Below are 16,596 nucleotides of genomic sequence, written 5' to 3' on the forward strand. Positions count from 1 at the left end.
GGCAGGGCAGTTCTCATGTCCGGATGGGAAATGGCCGTGGCAGTTAACGCATTTGGGGGCTGCTTTGCACGGCTCTTCCTCTGTCGCATGTTTTGCTTCACCATATATGCCGCAACGCGCTTGCCGTACGCAGCGACGTATTTCGCAATATCCCTGGCAGCCATTGTGGTGGTGTGTAATTTTGCGTGACTTTTCAACCTTCCGCGCACGTTTCGACACTCCAAAAAGCTAAAAAGGCTTTACGGGTTGAAGGAAAAACACTATCCACGTGCCCTCAACCGTATGCGGGTCGTATCCATGCTTGGAAATGTGCCAATTAACTGGCTGCTGGCCTGCTGCCACGGTAATCTCCTCCTGGATTATATCATGTACGTCCTTTCTTCCGTCCAGGCAATTGAGCGTTCGGGGCACTCCAAAGACGGCGTATATGTGCCAAGTTGTCGGGACAGTAACTTCCCGCGCGTCCAATGCGTCCATAATGGCCTTAACTGCGTTGGGGTTGAGGAGTTTTTGCCGTGTTTCCTCAAAGGCCACCGTAACACCCCAGCCCGTGGGGGTACGTTTGGCGTTTGGAATTTCACTGTGTGGCACCGAAACCAATTCGGCCAATTTGGTGGTTACCGCGTATGGCTCCCTCGTCACCATCCGCAATTTGTCATTTACGCGGATCAGGATCCGGTTGGCCGGCTGTTCTGTCAAACGTTTCGGGGCTTGGGGGCGGTCCCGGCCCGATTGGGAGGAAGCTGCGGAGCTGTCAGGTGCATTGCCGGGCGTCGTACGTATCGGGTACGAGCGCGTGGCCGGGGTTAAAATTCGCGTTGGGGCCGCCGCTGGTGGCGTGGCGGCTCGCTCGGCCCATGTGACCGATTTGTTAGTGGGCGTGCCTTTGCCTTTGGAGGCCGACGACGCCGTGCCCGTCCTTGTAATTAAGATGCTGCGCCTTTCGCTGGAACTGGTCGGCGAACGCGACGGGGAGCGCGAACGCTCTTTTTCAGGGAGGGTGCGACTGAGGAACCAGCCGCTGATCACATCATCAAGTTCGAGAACAATTCTCCTAAGCGCGGCGTCCTCCGGGGCCTGTAAGCTTTCGAGCTTGGCTGCAAAAACCTCTTCGAGCCAGCTGCCGACTGTTTCCACGTTTTCCAGCTCCTGCTGCAGTGTTTTGATGGCCAGGGCCGGGAGGTTGGAGTACCTTCCGCGGCCGGCCGGCTCAGGCGCATTAGCGGTGCGCGTGTCGAGAGATACGTGTTCCGACTCGGCCTGGCCCGGCGGCAAAGCCTGCGGCGTGCTCTGCGGGCGCGCGCGGCGGTTTGAGACCTCTGGTGAGGCCATGACGACCGGCGCCCGGAGGGCGAAAATTCTTCAGCTGTTAAGCTTATTGGTGTGTTTGGGTGTGAATCGCTAACAAAGGTGGGTCTGACCCATGAATGGTGGAGGATGCTGAAAAGCAGACTGGTGGAGAGTGAAAAAGGGGTGGCGCAGTCGGTAGTACCAAGGTCCATAAACAGCTTGATATTTTTCAATTGTTGGGGTTGCACAGCACGGCAGAACAGAGTGGAAAAAAGAAACGTTCAATTGGCACCATGTATATTAAGCGTCGATAACTCGAGCCATACAAAGAGACCGGTCAGTACGAGGCCATGGGTGCTACGAGCGCCTATCAAATCTTCCATTTGACATCTCATGGTCATGTAAAAGTTACTGATAGCCACCATGTAAAGGAAGGTGAATTTACTTAAGAATGTGACCAGGCAATGTATGGACGGTGTACCCGACATTACCATTCCTGGGTGATGGTTCCACGACACGAAGACACGTTGTTGCTCGCTGTTCCACAGGGTCTGGCACTCTAGCCAAGGCTTTCCTTCTCACTCGGATCGCTCTGGATTGTGACCAAGCTACCTTATGTACCTACCTACCTATCTACTCTCCCTCCCTTACTGTCAGCCTTGGAAACTTTTTTTCTCATTTGTCCGGCGTGAGCACCGGCCCCAAAAGTTATCCTTCAAGTTTATTAATTCACACATTCCAGTTTGCCCAATTTGGGTGCGTGTCACGTTGAATTGCAGCCAGGGAAAGCTGTTCCTGCCACGCTGTGCAAACAAAGTTGGCTCCTTTCGTTTTCGTTTCTTTTCTTGGAAAGCTTTTAATGGCAATGTCAGCGTGAATGGCACCAATCGCAACCCGCAGAGCATGCGCGTCAAGCCCAGAGTTCCTTTTGATCATTCAAACTTACTACGACAAGGCCCCGCGCCCGCTTTGTGAGGTACGAACAACACGGTCAGCGGTGGGAAGGTTGAGCAGGCTAGTTGGTTACCTCCACAACAGTGTTACCATCTATCTCAAAAGATTGATCTAGTTATTGTGATTGGAAATAAAGACGACTTGAACAAAGTAATAGACAAGTCGCAATGATCCCTGTTTGCTGCCACGTCAGAATTGACGACCATGACGAGACCTGAACCGACGGCTGTACGCCAGATGAGGCACTGAGCACCAGCTAACCACTTTGCTTTTACTGTGCTGAACATGGCCACGTCGACGTAAGAGCTTTATCTTACACTTGTAGACAAGCATCGCGAGGGCACATCGATGGGCAGTTTAAGCTGGGAGTACTTTTTTGGCCGCACTGGCCAGAGCCTTGCCTGAGAGTAGCACGGCGTTGGACTGTAAAAGAGAAGTGATGTCCGTTGCACAGGGGCTGTACCGAGTAAGGGCTGCCGCCTTTTTGTAAGTTACCCTGAGCTTCTGAATTCCTGCAGTGCTCAAGTCCGCTCGGGCGTAACTGGAGCCGGGTTGTTCTGTTGCTACATAGCGGCTGAGCTGTGCGAGATTTCTACTCGTTATGCTCTTGGCCTTGATCGTTTCGCATAAACTGGTGGGCACTAGGCGCTTGAGTCCGACGAGCATAAGGTGCATTAGCTCTGAACAAATCAGGAAATCCACCAGAAAATGCATAACAACTACCAAATAGGTAACCTAAAAATTGCTTGGATTTGCGGCTTCTTTTAGGGATCTTGACAGTGTTAATTTGCTACAACTACCTAAATTTCATTGTATCAGCTTAAGCGGTGGTGGCAGGCAGTTCACGCGTCCAGCGGCTGGAGGCCCGCCGAGTCTTGCTTTCCCATTGGTACCCGGGGAAGGGCGTCTGCAAGCCCTAAATTATTGCTTTCGCAGACAGAAAACATAGGGATGCTCAATGCTGGTAGTTAACATCTGGAGTAGAACTCACCATGACCGGGGCATAGCCTTCTTCGTAGCAACGTAATTTAATGCAACGACGCAATTCTTCAAACCCATGGGCAATCACAGGACAATTGGAGTGGGTGCATGTCGGCGACAACATACTGATATTTAACACAAGTGGGCCAGTCTGGTCCACCTCAAATACAACAAAAACGGTTTTGACACTGGCGCTTTTTTGGGATGTTGACCAGCTCCATTCACAAAGTATCAACTAAATAACCCTCGAAAAAAAAAGGAAATAAAAAAGTCCAAGAAATATAATCGCTGTTATAATCGCGAGCGTGCATCCAAAATTAAGTCAACTCGATGGCCCGTTTTGCCCAAAAACGCTGCGGGTAAAAGTGGCGCGAAACCTATTCCAGTCCTTCCATTGCGTCGTCCCATGCTCAGTCCCTAATCCCAGGCAACAACCTGTGGCCAGATTTCTTTGCGTGTAAATGGATTCACGTTACGAACACTAGCCGACAATGCTCCCACTCTGCCAATAATAAACAAGCCTTTTGGAACACGCTTGTTAGGTGGGTGTACCAGCTTGATGGCACACCTGGCCTCATTGTCTGGGATGCGAGAAGTTTGAAAATGCCATAAGACGTTTGGCGGATTGTCGCTATAGTTTAACCAAACTTTGGCAACTTTACCAATTGGAGCTAACCCGTATCCGACCAGCCCTTGCCCATCAGCCCATTCAATAAAAACATGACAACCGAGTTCTTTGGCTTCAAGGTCCGCGCCCTTCATTGGCAACTTGTTCATGAGTTTATATTCGGAGGCGCTTGCCCATGCTGTGTCATCGGCGTTGTTGCGCGATGGGTCATTGGGATTTGCGTCCTCTAGTTTTATGCCGTGTTTTCGCAGCTGACGGGCTGATTCATACGTTGCTGCGACCTCAGGGTTCTCCTCATTCAGGTTATCGAGACTTCCTAAGGCCTCGAGCAGATCTGAGTCGGTGACCGACGCCAATGCCAATGCCAAAGCTGTGCTGAGGGCAAAAAGAAAAGAAGATTTCATCGTAACGATTTAATTTGAACAATAAAGGAAATATGACTATTGTGAAGCGATCTCGGAATTTGAAGTGACAATAAAAAGAGGTTGGCGATAGAAAAGTCAATATATATCGAGAACATTTTGAGGAGATGCATGCCAATATATATTCTTGTATACACAAGTCACTTCTCTGCTTCTTCATGCTCACCCCTGCTAGTTGTAAATCAAAAGCTTGCCGAAATCAATGAGTAAGTCTACTGTATTTATTTTTGGTAATCGTATTACATGTCATCCGTTAAAGCCCGGAGGTTGCCGAGAAAGGGATGGATGAACAAACCAACATCACCTTCAACAGGTAAAGCAAAAATAGCTTCCAATTGGCGGGCACTGTGTCATGTGCATAACTGAATGACAAAGGGCCGATCTAGCCCAAGCTAAATTTTGGGAGCATAATGAGACTTTAAATAAACAAAGTGGGGAGACAAAAGTATCGACTTTTCCGCATTTTCCCATACAAAAATTGGGAAAAGCTCACCCTTTTCCATTGAAAGCACTTTACAAAGTAAAGCCGGTATAAATAAAATATCTTACTATAATATATTAACTTAAGCCATTGAACTCGTCGCTCTTTAAATCCAGAATATTATTATAATTACCGTCCGTAAAACTATCAGGACTTTGGTGAAATGTCAAGATGGAAAGTTGGAGGTTTCTTTTATGAGTGAATACGGACGGTACTTGTAGAAGTTGCAAATTAGTGGATAACCCCGTTAAAAATTAATGGATAAAGGTTTTCTACAAAATCATAACATTTTCATGACATTTCATTTGATTATAATTTCAAATTTACCGTTAATTATATAGAGTTTTAAAAATAAATCTATTGTGTTAAATCTTTTTTGACACGTTTGCAACCTTTTCAATGCATTCAATCTCAATTCGAAAATTCAATATTGTTTAAGAAGGTTTAATTTTGTGCGTAAAATCGCAAAAAACATCGGTACTTCTGTCCTTCAACTGTAGCTAGGTACTCGTGTCAATAACCAAATGTGCCATCCTGTCATGCAAGGAACTCCTTGCCAACATTTTAAGCACGGTTGTCGCATCATATCCGACTGGGGAAGCATTGCAGTTCTTTGCATTGACGACCTTGCTTTTTCCGACCTCTTTGACTTTTTAAATTCCGATAAGCTAGGATTACAACTTCTAATTTCGTCACCGGGTTCCTAAAATACTTGCCCGGTCCATCCAGCCCTGCTTTATATAACAGATGTGCCCCTCGGCTCTAAAGGAGGGCTATCGACAACATCAACAGTGGAAAACCTGGAACCCTGCTAGAGATTAAATCGTCAAAGATCTGCATTATTAGATGACATTGTGCACATGGGTATAGTACATGATTGGGCATATTTTCTTTTTCAATTTTGCAAGGTTTTATTTATAGACGTCGAATTCATTGCTTCGATATAGATATAAATTACTAATATATATACATGCAAACTAATTTGCGCATGATTGCTTTTTTGTGGTAGCCTTTGTAGTGCGTTACGCGTTTTCCGTTTTATGTTCTGAATAAAGCAAGTTGGAGGTCAGGACAGGCGGGCCAGATATGGATGAAGTTTGGCTGGGAAAAAGTCTCAAAACGCAAAGTATTTATTATGATGTTGGTGCTGAGTGAGCCTCGGTGCTGGCTAGCCAGAGGTCACCGCTAGATAGTTTGGCCCAATAACTGTCACATAATACCCCTAAACAATCAAAGCTCTGCTTACCTAGTTGAATAGAGTCCAAATATGCAAATTATATGAACAAAGCCACCAATACTAAACTACCTGCCCCGAACCACACACCCAAAGAAAAGAAATATTTGTGAATCTTGTTCGTGATAAAGCTGGCGAGTTTGTCCCTCCATTATAGGTATGATCCATACAACCACCGCCAGGCTAGCAACCAGGGTTCAAAATTCCCATTATTTTCCCAGCTCCTTACGGTAAGGTAGGGCCTGAAATGACAAAGAGGATCCCCGAACATGATGTGGATAAGCGAGTCGGTATCGAGGCAATACTTTGGCTGCGCAGGAGGAAGCTGAGACATGCTGCTTGTTGTCCGCCGCCGTTGGACGAATGTGAAGAGAAACGCAACCCAAGACCAGGGAAAACTAAACGGGTCTAAATCCAGCGACCGTTGTCAGACACTGGCCGATGAGAGAAGTTGGTGGCGGAGATTGGCTGTGCAAAAAGACAACGTACAACGGACTTATTTGGCAGTCTGTTCCGAGGCAACTTGGTGGCCGGATTCCTATGGACTTCGGGTTTTCCCAGGATTAAGTGATGGATGCTTTGTCGGAGGTTTATCAACATCCCATGTCAGCCACACCATACAAACACGAAGTGCTTTACCTCCGCGACCGGCGTCCCCAGTGTTCCTAGTGAGATCCCTTTCAGTGCAAATGAACAGCTCTTTTGGCCTTCCGAGGCCTGGATAAAGGTGCTGGCGAATGTGTCTGTATGCAACCGAAGCGAAGATAGTGACTCTTAGGGTCCCCATGAGGCGGTAACAGATCATTGTTGTTGAGCAAGAGAAGGAGAGCGCGACCCGTGTCCATAGCTTCTTGGTAATATAGCCCATTCATCCCGCTTGTAAAAATAAGAAAGGACAAAAGATTCAGGCCCTTTATAACTTGACAGTTTACTTGGCTGCCTTCAACAAGGAGACCGGCTACGAGGGTAAACTTTGTTGTTAAGGGTGTTGTCCAATACTCCATTTGCAATCTACAATAGTTAGGAAGCTTCACCACCATCATGTTAGACCGCAACATATATAGTTTTGCCTTATGCACCCTGCTTTGCGCTAAAGTTATTCTAGTATTGTCATTGATGGGAGAGACAGGGAGGTCAAGTTCACGGTACTGTAGACAAGCATAGAGCAAAGGTTCACGCCAGTGACTCTGTCCGGAAAAGCGGCAGAACACATCAATATATAAGCCATGGCATCCCCATTTGCCAAGTCTTGACGTATACGTATCGTAACTTATGTGGGGAACTTCAGCATGCCAACCGGCCCGGGGCAATTCGGAGAAAGCTGCACCCAGTCTCTGGGCATTCGGCGATCGGCATGCAACCCCCCAGCTCCGCACCCAGCTAGCGCTGACCCGTCGTCGTGCGCAGTAGTTGTCATTGGAGAGCCTTGGGGATTTTTATTACCGATGCTGATCACTATATTGAAAGAGGAAGCTCAAAAGAGCAAGCGACGCGACGCCAAGAAACCAGTGTTGGTCAAGGACCCTGCTTGCCCTGGCAAACTGCAGCCATATGCATTTGTGGGGAGTGAACCATATCTGTGGATAGCAAACCAATATCTACCTAGAATTAAATGTTGGAGAATCCAAAGAATTCATCTGCCTATCGAGATGAGCTTCCATGCCAGGGCCTTGGACCGGCCAATATTGCCAAATGCTTATCTACAAATGTTAACAAAATAAGCGAGCACTGGGTAGCAAAAGAAAGACACAAAGAATCATATATAAACTGCCCCATCCATCCTGTGTTCGATGGCTGCCTGCTAATCACTCGTCACCTTTATCAAGCCAGCCAACCTTGGAACCGGGATTTTCTCTTCCGTCCCCTTTCCTCGTCAAGAGCTCGTCACCATGAAGGCCACACTCTCTTCCGTTCTCCTCGCCGCTCTGGCGGGGTCTGTTGTGGCTGAGAAGATCAACACGTCTCAGTTCAACGCGCAGTTCCTCCAGGCGTACACGGCCCCCAACGCCGTCGAAATGTCGGTCTTGCCGAGAAGAAGGTGACGCAGCATGAACAGGATGTCGCCGCCGGTCGCTTTGACATGGCCGCTACCAGGCCATGGGAGCCACCCCCTGCGTCGACGGCAAGGCGGGTGAATATCAGTGCAACGGCTTGGACCTGATGGGCTTCCTCCGCCACCAGGACATGGGCAGCCGTACCCGTGTTGGCAACGACGTCTGGGGTAAGTAAAAGCTCATAACACACCGAAGGAAGGCGTTCGCTGACCAAAATCTCGTATTTTCGAAATTACTCAGGCTGGACTCACTCCTCGAGCGGTCGCGAGTTTGCTCTTTTCGGCCAGAGTGACGGTACCGCCTTTGCCGAGGTGCACAAGGACGGCAGCCTGACGTATGTCGGCCGCCTGCCCACCCAGACTGTCGCCTCGTCGTGGCGTGACATCAAAGTTATCAAGAACTATGCCTACATTGGCTCCGAGGCACCAGAACACGGCCTGCAAATCTTTGACCTCACCAAGCTGCTCACGGCCGACCCCAACAACCCGCCCTCGTACAGCGTGAGCCGGGACCTTGCCGCACACTTTGCCGGCTTCGGTAGCAGCCACAACCTTGTGGCCAACGAGGCCACCGACCTCATCGCCGCCGTGGGTACCGAATACCGCCTCAAATGCCGCGCCGGCTTGTGGATGGTTGACGTGTCCAACCCCCTCCGGCCTCAGGACGCCGGCTGCGTGTCGTCGGACGGCTACGTCCACGATGCTCAGTGCGTCATCTACCGCGGTCCTCAGACTGCCTACCAGGGCCGCGAGATCTGCTTCAACTTCAACGAGGACGCCCTCACCATCGTCGACATCTCGCGTCGCACCATACCGCGCCAACTGTCGCGTACTACTTACAACGGTGCCACCTACACCCACCAAGGCTGGGTCACCGAGGATCATCGGTACCTGCTGCTCGACGACGAGCTCGACGAGCAGTATCAGACGGGCCCGGCTGCGGACCAGCACACGACCACGTACATCGTCGACATCCAGGATCTGGCCTACCCCGTCTTCCGCGGAGTTTACAAGAGCCCACAGCGCTCCATCGACCACAACCAGTACATCATCGACGGGCTTTCCTGGCAGGCAAACTATGGTTCAGGTCTGCGAGTCGTCAACGTCACCTCCATCAACCAGGACGACACGGGCGCCGGCTTTGAGGAGGTGGCCTACTTTGACATTCACCCCGAGGACGACGAGGTGGGCGGCGAGGCAACCTTCAACGGTGCCTGGTCCGTCTACCCCTACTTTCAAAGCGGTAACGTCCTCATCAGCTCCATCGAGCGCGGTCTCTATTCGGTCCGCCGTTCGACTTGACGGGGCGGCTGTCGGCGACGACGGCACCACCAAGATTAGAGTCATGTTGACGGTCAGCCAGTTGGGGTGGTGGAGGCGTTTCCAGGCTTCTTCTTGGAGACTTTCTGTGAATTATAATGGCAAGTGAAGCCTGTACGTATTTCACGGCCCAGGGGGGAATTTGACCAGCCATCGGCTTGCACTCGCCCAAACTTGCAGGCCGGGCTTGGCTACGACAGAAAACATACCACTACATAATAAATATACCCAGCAATCACAAAAACAGCTCATTAATGAGGAGTGCTATGAAGATTTTGGGTAAACTCGTGTTGAAACTTTCATGCCATATTGTTGTTAGATGTGGCAAGCCCGGCCGCCTGACACAAACAAAAGAAGACATACATGGGCAGAGGTTATTAGTTTCTTCAAGACGTCGCCATGTATTTACTAAGCCACTACCATTCTGCCTCTCCTGCTACGTTTTCTGTTTTTGGTCTTTATTATCGGCGGGTAGTGGAAGAGGGATTTTAACAGGGGACAAGTGCGAATGTTGTGGCCATAGATAAAGTAGTCAGCTCCTATATTAACTATTTGATTAAATGTTGTCTGACAAAATGTTAGGAATAGCAAAAATAACCAAAAGTCCAAGAAATAAATCGTGAAGCTAAAGGAGGGGGTGAACAGCCCTACTCTTTTTCTGTTAATAATCTTAATCCTCTTCGTAAAAAATACACGAGCTGTAAACGTCCTTCCGAGCGTCGTATTGGTCCGGAATAACATGGTTGCATCTGCATGAATTCCAGTCGTAACAAAGTTGCCGTTTCCTTGTCCATTTTCCCTTGATCTCCTGTTTGTCTTTATGAAACCCCCCCATGATTTTAAGTATTCCCCTGCTGAAATGTGGGTAAATTGGCGTGCAATCATCAGCAAACCGCACTGTAATGCCTTTAAACTTTTCTTTTTCTCCCGAAACAACTGTGCCTGTCCAGACTTTGTGATAAGTGCTCGCCGAACCGTGGTCGACGTCCTCTTTAATTTTCTTAAGTCCCCACCACATACCGCCGGTTCCGAAGTCGTTATTCAAGAAAACGGTAATTGGACACCAGTTCCATTTTTTTGTGTGGAGCGCATTGACGATTCTTCGATAACGTCCAGGCAGTCTAATCTCATATTGTTGGAGTGTTTGCAAATTGTAATAACCATCGTACGGATCGTTTTCTCCTCGGATGGCTCCTGTAGGAATTGGCGGTTTATATTGTGGGTGAATGTAATAATATTTGGGGTCATCCCAATTGCCAGTAACAGCAGATACGGCATCGTCTTCATCATCAGCAGCTTTGCGGTTTCTTATTTTAATCCAGTTATCCCCCAATTTTTGATTCGAAATCATGATAGGGGGTTGGCTTTGTATATTCGCAGGGGCAGATCCGCTGCTATGAGCGGGAATATTGCCGTTTCCGGCCATGGTGGTAGTTGAATAAAAGGCCGTGATAGCAGCAAAAATGAAATGGAACTTTTGACTTTGCATGGTGATATTCGTCGAATCTAGTAATGTAGGTGAATCCGGAAATAATATTAGGAAAGGCAGGATAAAGAAACGTAGCTGAAACGATTTAGGAAATTGGGATTTGGGACGAAAGGCGAACGGTTAAATGCCGGCAGAGTGAAAACTAAATTTTGTAATTTAGATTTAGGGCCATCGGACCTTATATACATTTACAAAGCTGTGTTTGGTTACCGTTCTCTGTTTTTCTATTAATATACGAAGCGACTAATTTTACATTGGAGTTGGCGCGCATAATTTGTAATTTACTATTCGTTTCTAATATAAGTGTATACAAATATTTCGAGTGAATATTGACTCGTACAGTTACTAAATGTAAAAACTTGTCCATACAGCAATTATAAATATAAGTATATATTATTAGTGCCCCGTAACGCCGGTCACTTACTTATAGTAGTAAAATCAACCGACAACGGGTCTGTCAGCACACCCTTTCTAGCAGTTGACCCGTACGTTGGGGGTCATGAGGGAATGAATGCCTTCCCGTCTACGACCAGTCTGTAGAGGTGGGCAACTGGAACGTGGTCGCCGGCTGACCAAGTACCGCAATAGCGCACCGAGCTTTTCGAATTTGGTAGCTGACGAGAAGAGCTTTTGCTATGGCGGCGCGGATCTGTAGACCAACGCGGGGCTTGTTGATAGCGACTGAGATAGCCTGTACCGGTAAAGAGCAAGGAGGCCCCCTATTGCGGCTTACTAGACGAAGTAGTTGCAGACCCAGTGGTTTGTTGCTCCTTACTTTTGCCACCAAATAATTGGCCATGAGTCAACCAAATTCCAAAAAACAGGAACATTGACGCTTCGATTTATAGGTGGCCCTTACTTCAATCGCAGTATCGCCTGGCCACTGGGGCTGTTTGGGTGCAGCAAGCAATGAAGGCTGATTGTGTATTCGCAACAAGATAACTCGCCAAAAAATAACGCATGGTCTATCTGGTACCTAAGCACCTATTTCTGCTTCCGCTCGCATGCCCTTCCCGGTAAGCTTTGCGAGCGCTCACAGGGTCGGATGCCTCAATTAGTCCTGAGCGCCGTCACATTTATCGGATCCTCTTGCGGACGAGGGCCGGCTGTTGTCGCTGGACTCTTCCTCGTTTCCGTCCTCAGCCTTTTTTCCCCCATCGCTCCGGTCACCTCCACGCAGCCCAAGATGCGGATCGATCCATTCGATGAAGCAAAAGGCGACGAATAAAACACCGACAACGACGGACAGGTAGCCGCAAACGGCAACCCAAGGGTGGTGGGCGACAAAGTCGAAATGGGCAAGGACACGGGCGCAAAGCCAGCGCACGACGGGGGTAACGAGTTGGCGACGTTCGTGATCCAGGTCCGGGTTTATTGTAACGAGTAAGGCCAGCAGCAACCCCGCGATTGACCCCAACAGCACGACTGTAAGCACTTGGATCCACGACAGCAGAACCGAGATGTTTTTGATCGTTTCCAGCACTTTGTAGCCCTCACCCACCAGCGGTGTTACTTGGTCAAAAGCCGCATTGATCTGTTTTGAATATGGCATGCCCATTTTGGCGGTATTGTATCGCGGACGGTTGAGGGCTGTATGTCGCTTGACTAGTGGCGACACGATGCCCAAGTAAGTCAGGCGGTTATGCGAATAGTCTTGCTCGAGACGCCATCAGGACGGGATACTTACTTACCTGATCAACTTAAAAATGTTTACTTCTCCGCGCATAAATGCATGATTTAATTAAGAATCCAAAAGCTTTGGGGAACCTTTTAAAGTTTTTGGTAATAATAAGATTAGGTTGGTGTTTCCATCCATTGCGTTTACTCAATGTTTTACCCATTTAATTGGATCCAATTGAAGAAAAAATCCTGTAACCTTGACGGTCGTCACCACCAACCTGGGTTGTTGACGTCACTGGACTTCTTGCACCAGCGATTCATGTGGTTTGTAAGGCGGCGTAGGTCAGCTCTGCTCCAACTTGGCATCCAATCGTCAACGAGCACGCCAGTATAAATTCTTGGCGTATCTTAAGACAGGGACGAATGTGTCAATTCTATCCATGCTTTCAAGTCAAAATACTGCTGCTCATTCTTTTTTTTTTTTCTTTTTTTTTTCTCTTCCTGGCTCCCCTTTCGCAAGTGTTCCAATCAGGACAGCAACAAGGGAAAGAACTTGTGAAATGAAGGTTGAGGAATTTTCGGGTAAATAATGTAGCAGCGTCCCGTTTTGTCAGGACTGATGACAGTACCTAAATGTTATTGGCTGGGTTCCGACAGTCAAAGAAGGCAGATAAATACCTAGCTACTCTACTGTATGCTTGGATCTCACAATTGATTTTGATGTTCCCTCTTGAAAGTGGAGTCGATTGAGGGGGGCGCTAGTGTATCGTATCCAGGCGGCCATGCTGCTGCGCTGCAAGCCGGCGTGGATAAAGACTGCTCAGCCACAAAGGGTGTCCCGCCATGTTCCGGTGAATCCGAGGCAGCGTAATTTGACCAGGCCCGATAAGTCTCTTTTCGGCTTATGGTGACACGATACTGCGCAATCGCTAAGCCCTTCGGGTCGGTCCCGCAACTTTAGCTAGTAATTTCGCTTGGATGCCATTCGATAGCTGTTTGTTTTTACACTTGAACCATCACCAATTGCCACAACTCAACTAGCTTATTTTGTTAGGGGGAAAAAAATCGAATCGCCATGTGAGGCCAACCATATTGATTGTAAGTGTACAGATATATGTTGAGCATCCTGCTCCTCGCCTTACTGCTAGCCTGCGCCAACATCTACCAAATCAATTCTCAACTGTATCCATTGGCTTTCAATCCGACATAGTCGCCCGCTTTCTTGACCTCACCCATCACCATCACACCACATACACACCCAGATATCCCACAACATGTTCCCTGACAAGCAAGCCGAGGCAGCCGCTGATGCGTTGCCTTCGTATGATCAGACCACCGCCACCAGCTCTGCGGGCAACTCAACATCAGAGAAGCAGCAGCCGTCGATTGAGTCACCTTTCAACTTCCCCACAGACGCACCCCCTAGCTATGCGCAAGTGAAACCCATTGAGCGACCGGTAGCGTTGCCACAGGAGCGGCCAGATGCAAAAGCGCCGTTCCTGTCAGCGTATCCGCCGTCGCTGCAGATGTACGGTATTACAAGCGACACTTGGCACGCCTTTATTCACACCATAAATGCCTTTTTGACGGCGTCGGTGAGCGACAAGGCCGTCTCTCACGCGGCTGATATGGCACGACATGTCGGCGACGTGCCCAAGCACTTCGGCCAGGCCACTGCCAGCCACGCGCGCACACTTGGCCACGACATCGCTGACAAGGCCCGTGCCGGCAACTACGTCGGTGCCGGGTTCGGCGTTATCGGTGGTGCCATCCGTCTGCCTGTGGGAACCGCCCTCCGCGCGGTTGGCGCCGTGGTGCAGTTACCATTTGCCGCCCTCAACGCCGTGGCTACCAAACCCAAGACCCCCCGTGAGCGCGCCACTGCCTATGTCGGCGCCGCCAACAAGGACTGGTTCCATCCACGACAACTGCACGCCAGCATCCTTGATTCTACCGAGGTCGCCCACCTTGTCCACGCCACCCCCGATGCCATTGTCAGCAGCGCCAACGAACAACGTGCCTCCGGCTCCGCCGCCCAGATGAATGTTCTGGGCCATTGGCTCGCCCCTGTTACAGTAGGCGACCGTGCAAACAATGTTTCCCTCAACCTGACGACCAATACATTGTGGCTTGTCGTCACTCATGGCGTTGAATTTGCTACCGAAAGCACAACCAAAAAGTAAAGCGGCAAAGCTACACCCAGACTTTTCATGAAAAGGGTTTTGCGATGGGCTGTCGTATCCCCAGGATCAGGCTCATGCAACGCAATTTCTTAGGCCTTTTAAGTGTGCGACCATTTGAGACTGTTACAGTACGCGGAAAAGCACTACTGTGCTTTCCTTGCCGAACTCCGATCTTTTCATCATTGATATTTATGACAAGGTTACAGAGCAAAAGTCTTAAACCGGGTTGATAAACCGACAAAAAGGGGCTCGACCAGTGACTTGAGAAAATTGGATGCGCTTCCGAGTTCCTGTCAAGGGCGTCAGTCTTGGCAGAAAGAGAAAACCCCAATAGCAGCCGGGGTCTCAGTGCGCGCGTCATATGAACCAGGTTCGATCTGTCAATGACGATGCAAATCCCCCCCGACTTTTGGTTCAGCGCGGGCCCCGATGTCACCCTCCCCCCCATCACGACCGCAATGCCGGTGCACACGTTTGTACACCAATCGCCGCCGAGCCGCAATTTTACCAAGACCATGCAGCTCTTGGTTTTGATGTCATTCGATGCATCATATGGCGCGTACTGGGCTGAGCAGTTTGGCGGCCGGAGAGATGGTGGCGAGGTTACATTCGTATTGCTGCTAGTTTGGAGGCAGGTTAACGGCGCAGGTATATGAGGCGTTTGCTCGCTGCTGTTATTCTTGTGTTCGACAGTCAGTTACCTTAAGCAGTTGCATAAACATACACCTGACCTGCGTCAACCCCTTTAGCCAATTTACCTTCGCCGCAAACTCCGTCCTCCACGGCCAAATCGGACCATCATGAAGTTCTGTTTCGTTGCCACCCTTGTCATGGCCGCCGGCGTCATGTCAGCAGTTGTGCCGGCAGTTCCTCAACCTGCCGGTATGGCTGTGGGAAAGCGCCAGTTTGAATCCAATGGCTTGATCCTAGACGCTCTCAAGCAAGCTGTCGTTGAGCAAACAACGCAAATCAGTAAGCGCACGCCAAGCCCTTCTTATCACCGTAAGAAAACCTGGGTGTCCCCCGCATATTAACACAAGATATCTACCTTCCTAGATGCTACCCTTGACGGTGCCCCCGAGAACCCCTCAACCGATGAGGCCAATGTTCTCGCCGACGAGATCAATCCCCACTTCGCAGCCATCGCCGACGCCCTCAGGGAAGCCACTTCCTCTTTCCAGCTCCCTTCGTTGGCCGCTCGCCAGGAGGATGATGGCGAGGCTGATACGTGCGATGCGCAGTGCATCACCGAGAAGGTCCTCGACATAGTTTACGAGATTGCCAGCACCATCCGCGCTGCAATTGAACGCCTTGGCCTTCGCCCTCTCATCGTTCAGATCAACCCACTTTTGCTGGCTCTCAGCGCGCTGGTCATATCCCTGAACGTCTTGATCTCGGGCTTGCTGCTGACTGTCTCGGCCGTTGTGACGACCCTGCTCGGTGGGCTGGGTCTCAGCTTGCTGTTGTTGGGTTTCCTTGGGTGAAAGGATTGGAGAGGAGTGGCTTGTATGACTTGACCTACTGATCAACAACACATTGGCATCATGTCATGTCACATACCAAGTTTAGTTACATGTCTGTTTACTACTATTGACATTCCACTGCGTTTTGCCTACCATGTACAGTTTGCTCTGAGCCTGAGGTGTAGTGTTTGCGTCCACTGAACCCCCGGATCATAGGTTTCTTTTTTTTTGCCGCCGTCGCGCCGAGTGTCCGTTTCAACACCCCAAGCTCTCGTATCTACATGGGACATCTAGAGCTGCCGTCAACTCATTCATTAAACACACAACTTACGCAATAATCTGTATATAGGACTACTTTCCCATCGTGCCCATTTGCCTTTGGTCAACGGCCGTCAAGACCAGCAAAGCCGCAACTTTCTTCAAATTATCCCCGCTTGAATGGATTTGGCACAAACAGAAAGGCCCTGAATGGCTTGCA

At 49.4% G+C, this 16,596-nt stretch overlaps 3 protein-coding genes across 3 annotated transcripts; 2 read left to right on the plus strand and 1 right to left on the minus strand.

Moving 5' to 3' along the window:
- Nucleotides 1-7,879: 7,879 nt before the first annotated feature.
- Nucleotides 7,880-9,345, plus strand: PgNI_08029 (uncharacterized protein; the record flags this gene model as incomplete). The annotated part of the gene is made up of 3 exons (XM_031128030.1): nt 7,880-8,011; nt 8,085-8,211; nt 8,285-9,345. 3 exons carry the CDS (start codon nt 7,880-7,882, stop codon nt 9,343-9,345), a joined length of 1,320 nt encoding a protein of 439 aa, XP_030979203.1.
- Nucleotides 9,346-11,906: 2,561 nt separating this feature from the next.
- PgNI_08030 (uncharacterized protein) lies at nt 11,907-12,410 on the minus strand (the record flags this gene model as incomplete). The annotated part of the gene is made up of 1 exon (XM_031128031.1): nt 11,907-12,410. The coding sequence occupies one exon, from the start codon at nt 12,408-12,410 to the stop codon at nt 11,907-11,909; it is 504 nt and encodes a 167-aa protein (XP_030979049.1).
- A 1,083-nt stretch (nt 12,411-13,493) lies between these two features.
- Nucleotides 13,494-16,466, plus strand: PgNI_08031 (uncharacterized protein). The gene is made up of 2 exons (XM_031128032.1): nt 13,494-15,627; nt 15,712-16,466. The coding sequence occupies exons 1-2, from the start codon at nt 15,456-15,458 to the stop codon at nt 16,137-16,139; spliced, it is 600 nt and encodes a 199-aa protein (XP_030979051.1). The 5' UTR covers nt 13,494-15,455; the 3' UTR covers nt 16,140-16,466.
- The last annotated feature ends 130 nt before the right edge of the window (nt 16,467-16,596 follow it).

This window comes from Pyricularia grisea (genome assembly GCF_004355905.1).
Source record: "Pyricularia grisea strain NI907 chromosome V map unlocalized Pyricularia_grisea_NI907_Scaffold_6, whole genome shotgun sequence".
In the NCBI taxonomy this organism is placed as follows: Eukaryota; Fungi; Ascomycota; class Sordariomycetes; order Magnaporthales; family Pyriculariaceae; genus Pyricularia; species Pyricularia grisea.

Excerpts from the sequence above, each read along its gene's own strand:
- PgNI_08031 (XM_031128032.1), top strand. The coding sequence starts at position 15,456 with ATGAAGTTCTGTTTCGTTGCCACCCTTGTCATGGCCGCCGGCGTCATG. Across the intron at positions 15,628-15,711 it reads TGAGCAAACAACGCAAATCA|ATGCTACCCTTGACGGTGCC; the intron begins GTAAGCGCACGC and ends CTACCTTCCTAG.